Source organism: Somniosus microcephalus, chromosome 30 (genome assembly GCF_052327205.1).
Source record: "Somniosus microcephalus isolate GS21.2 chromosome 30, FLI_Smic_1.0, whole genome shotgun sequence".
Lineage (NCBI taxonomy): Eukaryota > Metazoa > Chordata > Chondrichthyes > Squaliformes > Somniosidae > Somniosus > Somniosus microcephalus.
In genome coordinates, this window is record NC_141016.1 from 27,810,572 (window position 1) to 27,825,451 (window position 14,880).

Here is a 14,880-nt window from a genome sequence, read left to right on the forward strand (position 1 = left end):
CTTAAGTTAGAGATAGCCGAATTCTATAAGATGCTTAAATGGGTCTAAAGGTCCAGGCTATCTCTCCCTAAAGGAAAGGAAAGACTGAAGATGTTACCATCCTCTGGATAGTACTTTTAATAAGTTGAACTAGACTGTAACCTTCCAGATATTATGAGGGTCCAGAATACCCCCCAGAATTCTGCAACTCCTTATAAAAGAGTGTACAGAATTTGTGGGTTCGCGAGTCTGTACAGAATTACTCTGAGACAATTCTAAAAAATAATATAGTTTTATTTAAGAGCCGACATTCAGTTAACAGCTGTTGAATCAGTCGCAACATTAACAATTCAAAATACAATTAGCTTACATTTCTTATTTCTCAGAGATCCTTATTCTCAAATCTTTACTTCGTTACATTTCTTATTTCTTACTTATTTCTAAATCCAGAACATCCACCAAAATCAAACACTTTGACTTCCCGAGACTCATAGTTAAAGACTTACAGAGATGCCTCTGAGTTGAGAAACGCTTTGTCCGCTCAGCGAGTTCTGACTTTCTGTTAAAAAGGTCTTATTTTTATACCCTTTTGGCAGTGGTTTCTCCTTTGATGTTCTCTGCTGATGTCAGCTAATTGTTTTTATTGATACCTCTTTCGAATGCTTTCTATCTTCAATTCAACTATTGCATGCATAATTATTTCTCTATCTTTTAGGTGTTCCAAAAACCATCATAAAAACAATGACAGCTATGGTTTCTGTTTGATGTCATTCTTATCGAAGATTCTTCATTCAATTCTTAATATTGGCTTTACTGGTTTTTTGCAGACATGTGACCCTGTTACTGCAACAAGTTCAATACAAACACAATGCAATTGCTTGGTGTCTCTATTGAAGTCATATTTTCAAAGCCTTCTTGTTGGTATTATATTTACAATATGTAAATCAAAACCACTTTAACTGTGTGTTTACTTGTTTTCTAGCTATCTCGATTGGTTGCATATTTAATCTTATGGTTCCTGTTTTCCAAGTTTAACATAAAACTATTTGACCAGCAGGTTTCTTTACTTGATGTCATGTTTCAAAGGCACATGCCTCTTTTAATGTTTGTATTTCTGTTTTACGTGTTAGCTCTTCACACTTTAAACTGGGTCTTCTCATTGTATTGGTTGCAAACCGTAGACCTTTCGGAAGCACCAATGGTTTGCTTCAATCTTTCATTGTTTTAGAATATTTAACTAATTCCCATTTCAAAGCTTGTTTACAACTTTGTTATCAACTGCTCTTTATCTCAGAAGCTTGTATTTCTGTTTACAGCCTGTCTGCTGAGACTTGTGTCTTTTAAACCCAGTATATCTTTTATTAATAATATTAGAAAATCTGTTCATAGTATCGTGTATTGCTCTGAATCATGGCTATTCCTTCACATATAAAAGAAAATTGGGGCAGTGTTTAGGGGTGCAACTGCAATGACTGGATTGTTTATGAATTATTCCACAAAGTTGGTCTGCGAAATTAATTGTGGGTCAAGCTGTTTTGGCAAGAGACTCTCGGCATGGCACACCTGGATGTCCAGATGTGCACAAGCAAGTCGCGCAAGTAAATAGAAATAGAAAGAAAGACTTGCATTTATGCGATGGTTTTCACATCCTCCGGGCGTCTCAAAGCACTTCACAGCCAACGAATTACGTTTAAAGTGCAGTCACTGTTGGTCAGTAGGGAAACGCGGCAGCCAATTTTTGCACAGCAAACTCCCACAAGCAGCAGCGAGATGAACGAGCTGTTGATCTGTCTTTGTCGGTGTTGCTCAGGGACACTGGGAGAACTCACTGCTCCTGCAGCGAGACCCAAGGACCTAGTCCAACTCAACCAACACAACTGAAGCAAGATGCTGGAAATCGGAAATACAAACAGAAAATGCTGGAAATACTCAGCAGGTCAGGCAGCATCTGTGGAACGAGAAACAGAGTTAACGTTTCAGGTCGATGACCATTCATCAGAACTGGAAGATGTTAGAGATTTAAAAAAACAACAACTGGCATTTGCTGATATTAGCCTTCGATAAGGTAGACTCATAGTAGACTCGTGACTGAGGTCAGAACATGTGGAGTCAGGGAATAAGTAACAGAATGGATAGCAAGCTGTCTACAAAACAGAAAACAGAACGAGGAGGTTAAAGGTAGTTAATCGGATTGGCAATTGGAGGGAAGTGGTGTTCCACAAGGATCGGTGCTGGGACCGCTGCTGTTCACCATTTACATAAACGATCGGGACTCGGGAATCGGAAGTACGATTACAAAATTTGTGGCTGACACCAAATTGGGGGAGTGCAGTTAATACAGAGGAGGACTACGACAAAAGACATGAATAAACTTGCAGAATGGGCGTGTAATTGGCAAATGAACTTCAATATAGATAAGTGCGAGGTGATACATTTTGGTGGGGAGAATAAGGAGGCCACACACTCCTTGGAAAATAAGTGTCTAAGGGAGGTCGAGGAACAGAGGGATCTGGGGTACAGTTACACAGATCACTAAAAATAGCGACACAGGTTAATAAGGCCATAAAAAAAAAAACAAGCACCAGGGTTCATTTCTAGAGGGATAGAATTGAAAAGCAGAGAAGTGATGTTACACTTGTATCGAACCTTGGTTAAAACACACTTGGAGTACTGTTCACAGTTCTGGTCTCCATATTGTAAAACGATATAGAGGCACTGCAGAGGGTGTAAAAAGGATTTACTAGAATGAAACCTGAACTGAGAGGTTATACCTATCAGGAGAGATTGAACAGGCTGGGGCTCTTTTCTCTAGAATGAGAAGACTGAGGGGTGACCTGATAGAGGTCTTAAAGATTATGGCCTAGAAATTCAGTATAGCCACTTTTGGGGCGGTAAAGTCGGGCGGGCGCTAAAGTTTGCGCCCGGCGCAAAGTCGATGGCACTTCGCCGATATTCAGTAGCTTCGCCCTAAGAGGTTGCTTGAGCGCTAAAACTGGCGATGCACGCCTATCTTTAGGCGCTAAGCCGGCGGTGCTGAGGGATAGCGCCGAGGCCGGGCGCAGCGCAGGTGCGGTCATTTCTTGATTAACAGCAGACACCGTGGCGCCGGCCAGCTCTTAAAGGGGGAAGGGTCGACTTGCTCTGCTGCAATGGCCTGCACACTGCAGCCTTCCAGCTAGGCCTGAACACTGCTGGTGATCAGAAGGAGCCATGGCAACGGTACAGAAGGCCCGTGAGCGTGCCCTGCGCTTCTCAGCCCATGACTTGAAGGTGATGGTGAGGGCCTTGGAGAAGAGACAGCACATCTTGTTCCCTGACACTGGCAGGAAGCCTCCCACCAGCGTCTATAGGAAAGCCTGGAGGGAGGTCGCCCGCTGGGTGTCGGCCACCGGCGATGCCCCCAGGGACAATGTCCAATGCCGGAATAAGTTTAATGACCTGACCAGGATTGTCAGGGTGAGTACCCTTTCCAGTCTCCTCCTCATCCTTGCATGTACACCTGACATGATGGGCAAAGGGACCTGAAAGCCCTAATGGCCAGCCCTCAGCCAGCAGCTATGGGACAGTCATGAACATCAATTGCACATTCTGCACTTTACACCATGGGAGGCAGTGCACACCACATCAGGGCTACACACTGGCCAAGCTATTCCACCATGGGAGGCAGCGCACACCACATCAGGGCTACACACTGGCCAAGCTATTCCACCATGGGAGGCAGCGCACACCACATCAGGGCTACACACTGGCCAAGCTATTCCACCATGGGAGGCAGCGCACACCACATCAGGGCTACACACTGGCCAAGCTATTCCACCATGGGAGGCAGTGCACACCACATCAGGGCTACACACTGGCCAAGCTATTCCACCATGGGAGGCAGCGCACACCACATCAGGGCTACACACTGGCCAAGCTATTCCACCATGGGAGGCAGCGCACACCACATCAGGGCTACACACCGTACTTACAGGCCGTCCTTTCTCTTGCAGGCAAAACTTGCCAACAACCGAAGGCACCAGGAGCAGACCGGGGGAGGCCGCCCCCAGATCCAGGAGCTCACTCCCCTGGAGGAGCGCGTGAGTCGCCTCATGGGACCCCGGGTGATTGGGCCCGTCGCCTGTGGAGATGCCGACCCTCTTCTGGGCCACAATGGTATGGACATCACCTTTTGGACCTCTCTCGTCGCACTTGCGCATCCGATCTACCTCCTTTGCCATTGTCCGACCAATGCGCTGAATGCCACCAGTCATGCCTCCCTCGCTGACGCCCTCTCCTCACTCTAAAGCTACTCTTGTGCCTTCCTGCTTTCAGCTGGTGACGAGGAGCTCCCTGAAGCTGCCAGTGACAGCCCCTCCGAGGAGGAGGAGGAGGAGGAACAGGAAGGCGGACCATCAGGGCAGCAGTCAGGTGCGGCTGCAGATGCCGAAGTAGTGGACACGTCTTCCCTGGAGGAGAGCCTGGAGGAAGTGTCGGAGGGGAGTGGAGCTGCTGGGACCAGTGGCGTCCAGCAACCCAGGAGGGCTGCGGTTGGTCCGCGGCCTTCCCCCCCAGAGGGGGGAAGGATCGGAGGGGAGTGCAGTTGCTGGGCCCAGTCGCCGCCGGCAACGTGGCAAGGGTCGGGCAGCTCTGCCCCCTGCTCCCCAGCGGGAGAGTCCGGACTCCAGTCCGGCCACGTTCAACTCAGAGGAGGCGCGCCACCTCGATCAAATGGCCCAGGATTCGGATCGCCGGCACACCGAGCTGATGGGGGTAGTGGCACGGATGCCTGAGGCGATCAAGTCCCTGGCTAGTAGTGTGCGCGAGTTCGGGGCCTCACATGCCGCGAGTGGCCGGCTGATCAGTGATGCCGTCCAGACAGTGGCTGCTCTGTTGCGGTCGCAGACCAGGGCAACAGGGGCACTGACTGCTGCCACACGCGCTGCATCAGCCAGGCATCACCTGGACACCCGCCGCGCTGCAGCAGCACAGTGGGCTGCCCTTCGGCAGATTGGTGCGCATGCTGCAGTGCAGGCCCGGGCGAGTGCCAGAGTACCACATCACCAGCCAGGGCCGACCATCCGCCAGATTGCACACATTCCTCCAGCCGTCACCGCCACTCCCCCAGTGGCGCCTCAACGGCAAGCGGCTGCGAATGATGTTGGCCAGGCACAGCTGCGCCAATCACCAGCTGGCCCCTCGAGGGGCAAACCCCGTCTAGGCCGCCCCCCAAGGGCATCTGCCGGAAGGACATCTGACCCTCAGGAGCCTTTCCCCAGCCTCGCAGCAGCCACTGGGCAGAGCTTGCGGAGGAGCAGCAGGCCGGGCAGGGGCCCCAAAAGGCTCGACAAGGTCTCGCCCTCGCGGCCCAATAAGTAGACGGTGTGGCCAAGTGTTATTTTATATGGCGATGCCTATGTTTCTTTTGGGGATGGTTGTTTTGTTTCTGGGGATGTTTTTTGGGTTAAGGCCGAGGATGAAGGCCATTTTTGTACAAATGTTCAGTTATTCCTCCCCAGGTTGTGGGAGTGAGTCATTTGATGTACTGTTTTTTGGGGCCGTTGAATGTTTCTGGGTTTCATGTGGGAAGGGGTTTCATTGGTCTAAAATAAAGATTTCTCTTTATTCAGAGAGTGTCCATGTTTGTTGCTGTAAGTGTTTGTTGCCTTCGCCGGCTGAGGGCTTGCGGAGCGGCTGCGTTCATGTTCCTTCATGGCCACAAGGCATTCCCTGACAGGGGGCTTAGAAGTGACGTTCAATAAGCCGCCGACGGACGGCCCTTGGACCTTCTCGCTCCCTCCTGGGATGGTACTCCTCCTCCTCCTGCTCCTCCTCCTCATGCTCCTCCTGCTCCTCCTCCTGAGGTGGTGGTCCAACGTGAGGTGGCAGTGCCTGAGTCCTGCGGAGAGCCAGGTTGTGCAGCATGCAGCAAACAACAACGAATTGGGACACTCGGTCCGGGGAATACTGCAGAGATCCGCCGGAACGATCCAGGCAGCGGAACCGCTGCTTGAGGACGCCAATTGTTTGTTCGATTATGTTCCTGCTCGCTTGATGACTCTCGTTGTATGCCTCTTCAGCAGGGGTCCTGGGCACGCGGAGCGGGGTCATGAGCCAGGTACACAAAGGATAGCCTTTGTCCCCGAGAAGCCACCCTCTTGGGGGAGGCTGTGCCTCGAACATGTCACGCACAGTTGTCTGCCGCAGGATAAAGGCATCGTGGCTGCTGCCTGGAAAGCGGGCATTGACAGCTAGGACCAGCTGCACATTGAGGGAATGGTAGCCCTTCCGGTTGCGGTAATCCTCGGCATGCTCCACAGGTGCCCGCAAAGCCACATGCGTACAGTCAATGGCGCCCTGCACCAAGGGGAAGGCCGCGAATCTTGCAAATCCCAGTGCACGCTGATGCTGCCTCTCCAGGGCCATGGGGAAGGAGATGAATTGGCGTCTCCTTCTGAAAAGGGCATCGGTCACCTGGCGGATGCAGCAATGCACGGCGAACTGGGATATGTTAGCAATGTCCCCAGCAGCGGATTGGAAGGAGCCGGTGGCATAGAAGTTCAAGGCCACCGTCACCTTCGCCTCCACCGACAGAGACGTCCTGCTCCTGAGCTTTGGACGCAGATCTCTGCGAAGCAGATGGCAGATCTCTGCAACCACCTCCTTTCGGAATCTCAGCCTTTTTACACATCGCGCGCCACTCATGTTGAGGTAGGAGCGCTGCTGGCGGTATGCCCTGACTGGGTAAGGCCTATGTTGCCGACGCCTGTTGCCCCCTCTGCGTCTAGCCAGGGCTGCCCCTCTCACACCGCGTCTGCGAGCCCTACGGACATGACGCTGAAACTCAGCGTTGGCACCCCATGCAGCCCCCATAATATGCTGCCAAACAGTCAAATATCCAAGAGGCCACTCGCAACGCTCTGGCCTGAAGCCAAAAATACCTGAGCTAGTGTTGGCCCAAACCAGAAAGCTGTCTTCCTTGGTCTCTCTCCAGAAATCCGTTGCACAAGAGTGTTTGCTGCAAAATGCCTGCCCTTTATAGTGCAGGGTAAGTGCCCTTTAATTTACGCTCCCCGGGGCCCGCGTCGGCTCTGTTGCGTTCCACTAAACAAGCGTGCGGGCCGCCGGCCGCACAATGGGGCGGTCCCACTGAAGTTCTGGATCGGGGCGCGCAAAGGGCGTTGCACGAGGATATGACGTCATTTTCTGCGCACGCAGGTGAGCGCGCGCTAAACTTTGCGCCGGCGCTAAATGTCTACTTAATTTGAGGCGAGGCGCAGATTGCGCTGCGCCCGGACGCTACACGCATAGCGCCCGAAATTCACTTCTCTTAAGGCGCTAACGGCTGGCGCAAGCAACTGAATTTCTAGGCCACTGTTTCCACTTGTGGGGAAGACCAGAACTAGGGGCCATAAATATAAGATAGTCACTAATAAACCCAAAAGGGAATTCAGGAGAAACTTCTTTACCCAGAGAGTGGTGAGAATGTGGAACTCGCTCCCACAGGGAGTGGTTGAGGTGAATAGTATAGATACATTCAAGGAGAAGCTGGGTAAACACGAGGGAGAAAGGAATAGAAGGATCCGTTGATGGGGTGAGATGAAGTAGGATGGGAGGAGGCTCGTGTGGAACATAAACACCGACCGGCATGGACCTGTTTCTATGCTGTAATACTTGGTAATATGCCATCTGTACAACCTCACACTCGCGTGAGAGAAAAACCAACCAGTGTTACGTGAAATAATTTTACTGGAATCTGGATCATTTTATTTGTTATTTTTGGCATTTTCAAAGCAACAGTTTGATACCTGGGATGGCAGGAATGACATATGAGGAGAGATTGGGTTGATTGGGCTTATATTCGCTGGAGTTTAGAAGAATGAGAGGGGATCTGATTGAAACTTATAAAATTCTAACAGGACTAGACAGACTAGATGCAGGAAGGATGTTCCCGATGGTGGGGGAGTCCAGAACCAGGGGTCACAGTCTAAGGATAAGGGGTAAGCCATTTAGGACAGAGATGAGGAGGAATTTCTTCATCCAGAGAGTGGTGAACCTGTGGAATTCTCTACCACAGAAGGCAGTTGAGGCCAATTCATTAAATATATTCAAGAAGGAGTTAGATTTATTTTTTAAGGCTAAAGGGATCAAGGGATATGGGGAGAAAGCAGGGACAGGGTACTGAATTTGGATGATCAGCCATGATCGCATTAAATGGCGGAGCAGGCTCGAGGGGCCGAATGGCCTACTCCTGCTCCTATCTTCTATGTTTCTATGTTGAGACTGGCCTGAAAAAAATATCCCAGTTAGTTTCAGGGACACTAACCTCTCCGTGTCACCATGTGTTTGCAGGTAATTACTATTACTACCTCCCCTGGTGTGACACTAAACCCGTGGCCGCTGTGACATCGTACTGGGAAAATATTGACCACCGGCTCGATAGGTTAAATATTCTGCTGAAAATCATTGACAAGCTGGTGAGTATTTTATGCAATAAAAACCAAAAATGCTGGAAACACTCAGCAGGTTCGGAAGACTCTGTGGAGGGAGAAACAGAGGTAACGTTTCGTTAAAGGTCGATGATCTTTCATCAGGATTGGAAGATGTAAGGGAACGGTAGCATAGTGGTCATGTTACTGGACTACTAATCCAGAGGCCTGGATTAATAACCTGGTGATAAGAGTTCAAATCCCACCACGGCAGCTGGGGAATTTTAATTCAGTTAATTAAATAAATCTGGAATAAAAAGCTGGTATCAGTAATGGTGAAACTACCAGATTGTCATTAAAAAAACCCATCTGGTTCACTAACGTCCTTTAGGGAAGGAAATCTACCGTCCTTACCCGGTCTGGCCTATTATGTGACTCCAGACCCACAGCAATGTGGTTGACTCTTAACTGCCCCTCAAAAATGGCCTAGCAAGCCACTCAAGGGCAATTAGGGATGGGCAATAAATGTTAGAGGGGAACAGCAGGAGGCCATTCAGCCCCTTGAGCCTGTTCTACCATTCATGGCTGATCTGTATCTTCAGCACCATTTACCCGCCTTGGTTGCATAACCCTTAATACCCTTTGACATGAATCAGTCATTCATGAAAGAAAGACTTATGAAATAATACTGAGAGGCCTGTGGGTGGCGCTGTCCAGGGAGAGTATAAATACTCGGGCACGGGCCCAGCTTGTGCAGGACATTCTTAACAGGAACTAGTGAAGGACACAACTAGACCGCCATGTTGTAAAACAGTTGATTAAAGCTTTGTTTAACGCTTAGACCAAGTGCCTAGTAGTTTTCTTACGTCACTCTTGCCTAACAAAAATCTATACATCTCAGTTTTGAAAATTTTCAGTTGACCCCCCCCCCCCCACCAGCCTCGGCAGCTTTTTGGGGACGAGAGTTCCAGCGTTCCATTGCCCTTTGTGAGCGTTTAACTTAGTTTCCACTTTCTCCTTCTGTGCTCTCCCTTAGGGGAAGTGATTCACCTCGAGGCTGCTGGGAGGAGACCATAAAAAAGCCACCTGGCGAATAGCCTGTGCCTTCCAGCCTGTGCTGTGCCAGGAAGGTAACACCAGTCATCTGTCCCGTCGGTGAGCTCCAATGAACCAAATACTGGAGTTGTTGAACTGCTGGCTGAAGGGAAGTTGAGTAAAGAATCTAATCTCTGCACAGCCTTCAGAAGAGGAGGGTAGAAAAACAATCAGTCGCTAAAGTACGATGCTGCTGCAGTTGAACAGCCTTCTGACACACAGGGCTGGATTTTCCCAGCCCTGAGGAGACGGGTCTGGAGGCAGGACTGCTGGGAAAATCAAAAAGAATGGGAGCGGGTCCCGAACCCGCTCCCAAACCGCCTCCAATCAGTCTTCCCGGGAGTTGGGTCCCTGATTTGCGTAGGGACCTGACTCCTAGCGGCGGGAAGAGGATTACAGCCACTTAACTGCCTGTTAACAGATAGTTAACAGGCAGTTAAGAGACTTTTTCCCATTTTGAGACTTCTGCGGGCTTCCCAGCGTCGGGGAAACCCCGCCAGGCTAAGTAAGGCGTGCTGTGGGTCTGTTGTTATGTTGGTGTATAGATGACAGCTGCAGAAATGGTGTGAAGGATGCAATGGGACACTGGTGAGTATCAGAACTAAGGAGATGTTGGGAAAGTCATTTTTAATGTGTTTAGATTTTTCTGTAGGTGACGAGCTTTGAAGTGTTTGTGTGGCCTCACCTCATTGGGAGAAGTGACAGATCGCTTCTGTAACTTCACCTGCAGCTGCCATCTGTTTTATCCTAAGGAGGGAGTCATTGGAGAGCCTGGGTGCAAGGGCTCACCTTTGTACAGTGATTGTCAGTGTTTGACAGCACCTCAATGCTGTCAAACACTGTAATCGTCTGTTAAAAATAAATGGTTCATGTCCCTTTAAGAAAACCGGCAGATGAAGTGTCATCATCTGACACCGGCTTTCCTGTAATTGGCCAGCAAGCCCGCAGGGCGGGGCTTAACAAGGCCAATCGGGGGAAAATCGCGTCTGTGCGTCGGACGTCGCTGGGGGCGGGACTAGAACCCGGAAGGCAGCAGTCCCACCCCGAACTCGTCTCGGCAGGTAAAATCCAGCCCACCATGTCTAGACTTGCATATGAAAAATGGCCACTTGGAAGGGGTACGGGAGGGCTCCCTCAGGAAGAGCCACTGCCTTCTGATTGGGTAGGGGCACACAATCACGGCAAGTAGGGTAACATTTTTGATGCCGCTGCATTATTATTTTATGTCTTTCAGAAAGCCAATTTGGAAGACATCAGACAAACCTTGCCATCTGAAGGGACTCGCCTCACTGGGATGTGGGTGAAGATGCTTGACCGTGTTGTGAAAGATTGCAGGTAGGTCGACGAAGCAACCACCCCCAAAACGCCCACCTTACACCCTGGGACCAGAGAGCACCTCAGACTGAGGAAATTAAAGTCTCATCAACTCCTCTCTAATCCTTCTACCAATGACTTTAAATCTATGCCCCCTGCTTATTGACCTGGTTATTGCTCGTTCAAGGAACTGTCGAACAGCAATCACCTCTGCTAATTGAAAAATTGCACACTTTGTATAACTTGAGTCCACCCTGGGAAAGATGATTATTTTAATGGCTTAAACGCCTACTCGGTTAAAAGCTGGAGGTTGTAATAGGAATAAAGTCAAATGAAAGAACAGTTTCACTCACAGTTTTGAGGGCTACAGCATGGCAGCTGCCTCAGACTGGTGAAACCCTCCTCTTCCCGCCGGCTGTAATGGTCCGAGGTAAAGTGAGTCTGGGGGCATTGGAGCCCGGTCTTGGGCACTCGGAATCTACAGTGGAAAGCTACCCACAGCTCGGCAAGGCGGATACTTGCTGTGGAAATACCGCACTGATCCTCGGAGGATGCGGTTAAGGCACCTCATTGGGCAGGTCCTGCTTAATACCTGATTCATCCTATAACTGACCAGGGGAGTGTTGGACACCAGAATTTGGGGTGTAAAGTGGAAGATTTGCAATTCCCTGCATTGCCATCCCTCACTTTACATTTTTATGACCTTACCCAGTCTGCCCCAGCAATGAAAAACAAAGAAATGTCTTGGCTTTGTAAATATCGTCCGCACCCCCCTCCCCCCCTCTCTCGGACAGCCCCTCCCCCTCCTCACTCAGACAGCCCCCCCTCACTCGGACAGCCCCCCTCCCCCCCCCGCACTCTGACAGGATCGAAGGCCGAACTAGTCTGTGATTTTTATTCTTCTCTTCCTCCCTATTGCAGTCGCTCACTCCCACCATTGAAAAAGCTTCCCCAAGTGACTGCCCTCGATCACCACATGCATGACCAGCAAATGTTGGTTCTTAAGATGATTAAAAAATCAGCGGAGAAACTGAGAGACAAAAACATCAATGTGCGGGACAGGCTGCCTGAAGTGGAAGAGTGGATCGCGAGGCTCACGTCAGTAGCAGAGGAGGTTTGCTTTCTTGTGTCTAATACAAGTGTAAGGGGGGATATTCCAATGTGACGTAATTATGCTCCTTGTATAAAGAAAGACTTGCATTTCTGTAGCGCCTTTCACGACCTCAGGACGACCCAAAGCGCTTTACAGCCAATGAAGTATTTTTTGAAGTGTAGTCACTGTTGTAATGTAGGAAACGCGGGAGCCAATTTGTGCACAGCAAGCTCCCACAAACGGCAATGTGATAATGACCAGAGAATCTGTTTCAGTGATATATAAATATTGGTCCGCGCACCGGGGCTAACTCCCCTGCTGTTCTTCGAAATAATGGCCATGGGATCTTTTACGTCCACCTGAGAGAGCAGACCAGGCCTCGGTTTAACGCTTCATCTGAATGATGGTGCATCCGACAGCGCGGCGCCCCCTCAGCACTGCACTGGGAGTGTCAGCCTAGAATTTTGTGCTCAAGTCTCTGGAGTCGGATGTTTAGGGCGCGACAGCACCCCGGCCGAGGAGGGGGGGAAAGGTAGCCAGTGTTTCTGCTCCTGGTCGCTTCCGACATCAAGATGAGGGTGCGATCGGGCTCCGCTGTGGTGGTCGATGAGCCTGCCAGCACTCGGTGTCCTCGGCAAGAGGAGGTGGGATAGTCGGCAGTTCTAGCCCGAGAGCAACAATTGGCAGTTCACGCGTTCTACTTTTCCGCCCCTTGCAGCCTCAGAACAGCCTGCCCGACGTAATACTTTGGATGCTGTGCGGGGAGAAGCGAGTTGCTTACGCTCGGATCAAAGCACACTCGGTCCTGTTTTCCAGAGACAGCATGAAATCCTGTGGGCAATTTTGTGGGAAGCTCCAAACGGTGTTTATGAAGGTAGGTCAAAATTCGCCTCAAATGTGTGTTGCTTCCGTAGATATGACTTTGTTCTGCATTTCATGCTGCAAATTCCTCCCCCCACCCCCATTCCACGCACTTTACTTCCTCCCCGCGTCCTCACCACTTTCAAATCAAAGGAGCATGCGACACATTTCAGCTTTTCTAGTTATTTTACTGAAACTTAAGATAAAACGGCTAATGTAAGAATTACGGGTCGGATAAAATGTGGGAAACGGAGTGGGTCTTTCTGACTCATGGTAAAAACATCTTAAAGCTAACAAACAGGAAGGCATTCCGGCAGAGACGAGTGTAATGAAAGATAGTTGGCCGCTGCCTCTACCTTCAGACAATGGCACCGGATATTGGTGAGGTCGGAGCCCTAGAATTCTTCATGTTCAGCCATCCGTTCAATAACTAAAGAGTCATAAAATGTCCAGCAAAGTTAAACTTGATGACCTAGGCATCGCTCACAAGCTGAAACTTGCTGACATTTTGAGTCGATCGGGCCTATACTCTCTGGCGTTTAGAAGAATGAGAGGTGACCTCATTGAAGCATATAAGATTCTGAGAGGGCTCAACAGGGTAGATGCTGAGAGGGTGTTTCCCCTGGCTGGAGAGTCTAGAACTAGGGGGCATAGTCTCAGGATAAGGGGTCGGCCATTTAGGACTGAGATGAGGAGGAAATTCTTCACTCAGAGGGTTGTGAATCTTTGGAAACATCTACCCCAGAGTGCTGTGGATGCTGAGTTGAGTATATTGAAGGCAGAGATCGATAGATTTTTTGGATTCTAGGGGAATCGAGGGATATGGAGGAATTGGGCGAGAAAGTGGAGCTGATGTAGAAGTTTGGCCGGGATATTATTGAATGGCGGAGCAGGCTCGAGGGGCCGTGTGGCCTACTCCTGTGCTGTGACCATTCTATGATTCTATTTCTTCTGCTGTTAAGTGAATTGTAGAAGTCACAAACATGACCAATGAAACAGGTGTAAAAAAAGAAGGAAAAGTGCGTTGAAATTTGTCGCTTTGAGAGAACAGGGGAAGCTACCGATCCCCAGCCGTGAGCCCCGAGTGCGAGTCGGCAGCCAGCTGCTTATTACGAATAGATCTGATAGACTTTTGTTAAAACTGTCTGCATGGACTTTTGACAAACTGACGTCTCGTGAGTTAATTGGAACCACATGTTACCAGAGTAATTCCGTGACCTTCCCCTGTCAGGAAGTCGCCGGCAAAGCCCGTGATTGGCTCTCTCGTTAGCGGAAAGTCATGCGTTGCTGACCCGCGATTTCCGGAGGTGCCAGGTCGTAGAATCGCCCCCTCAATACTCGTGCAACTCAGTTACTTTGTGGCAGGGCGCATTGGGGCATTCTGGAAGGAGAGGCCCTCATTGTACAATCTCTTAACTCATCCAAAACTGTCGCCTTTCATTCCCTCACTCTGTCCGTTCTCCTACAATCCAGTGGTTTTCCAAACTCAAACTTACATAGAATGTACAGGACAGAAACAGGCCATTCGGCCCAACTGGTCCATGCTCCACGCGAGCCTCCTCCCGGCCCTCTCCATCTCACCCTATCAACATATCCTTCTATTCCTTTCTCCCTTGTGTTTATCTAGCTTCCCCTTAAATGCATCTATACTATTCACCTCAACTAACCCTGTGGTAGCGAGTTCCACATTCTCACCACTCTCTGGGTAAAGGAGTTTCTCCTGAATTCCCGGTCGGATTTATTAGTGACTATCTTATATTGATGACCCCTAGTTTTAGTTGCCCTCACAAGTGGCAGCATCTTCTCTCCATCTACCCTATCAAACCCTTTCATCAGTTTAAAGACCCCGATCAGGTCACCCCTCAGCATTCTGGTGTCACTGAACCATGACTTCACCTCACTTCTTTCTCCCGACTCTCCTTATCCCTGCCGGTGTCCTGTGCTACGGGCCTTGACCCTTCGCCCAAGCCTCCTCGATGAACAGTTAATAATCCGGTCAGGTGCAGGTATCGAGTTAGTTGTGTCTGCACCGGGCTGGAGATTGGAGGGTTTCCCCGGGAACAGGTGAGAGCAGAGGTGGCTGCAGAGAGTTTGAATCAACTCTCCCCATCTTTGGACGCTCAACATTGT

At 49.8% G+C, this 14,880-nt stretch overlaps 1 protein-coding gene across 1 annotated transcript in view; it reads left to right on the forward strand.

Moving 5' to 3' along the window:
- LOC147098052 (myoferlin-like) overlaps positions 1–14,880 on the forward strand; it is a 181,718-nt gene that overhangs the window by 42,620 nt on the left and 124,218 nt on the right. Inside the window, exons 19-22 of the mRNA XM_085970809.1 lie at positions 8,311–8,435; positions 10,717–10,817; positions 11,718–11,910; positions 12,608–12,763. Of these exons, the coding sequence (XP_085826935.1) occupies positions 8,311–8,435; positions 10,717–10,817; positions 11,718–11,910; positions 12,608–12,763 (575 nt within the window). The remainder of the gene's footprint in view (positions 1–8,310; positions 8,436–10,716; positions 10,818–11,717; positions 11,911–12,607; positions 12,764–14,880) is intronic.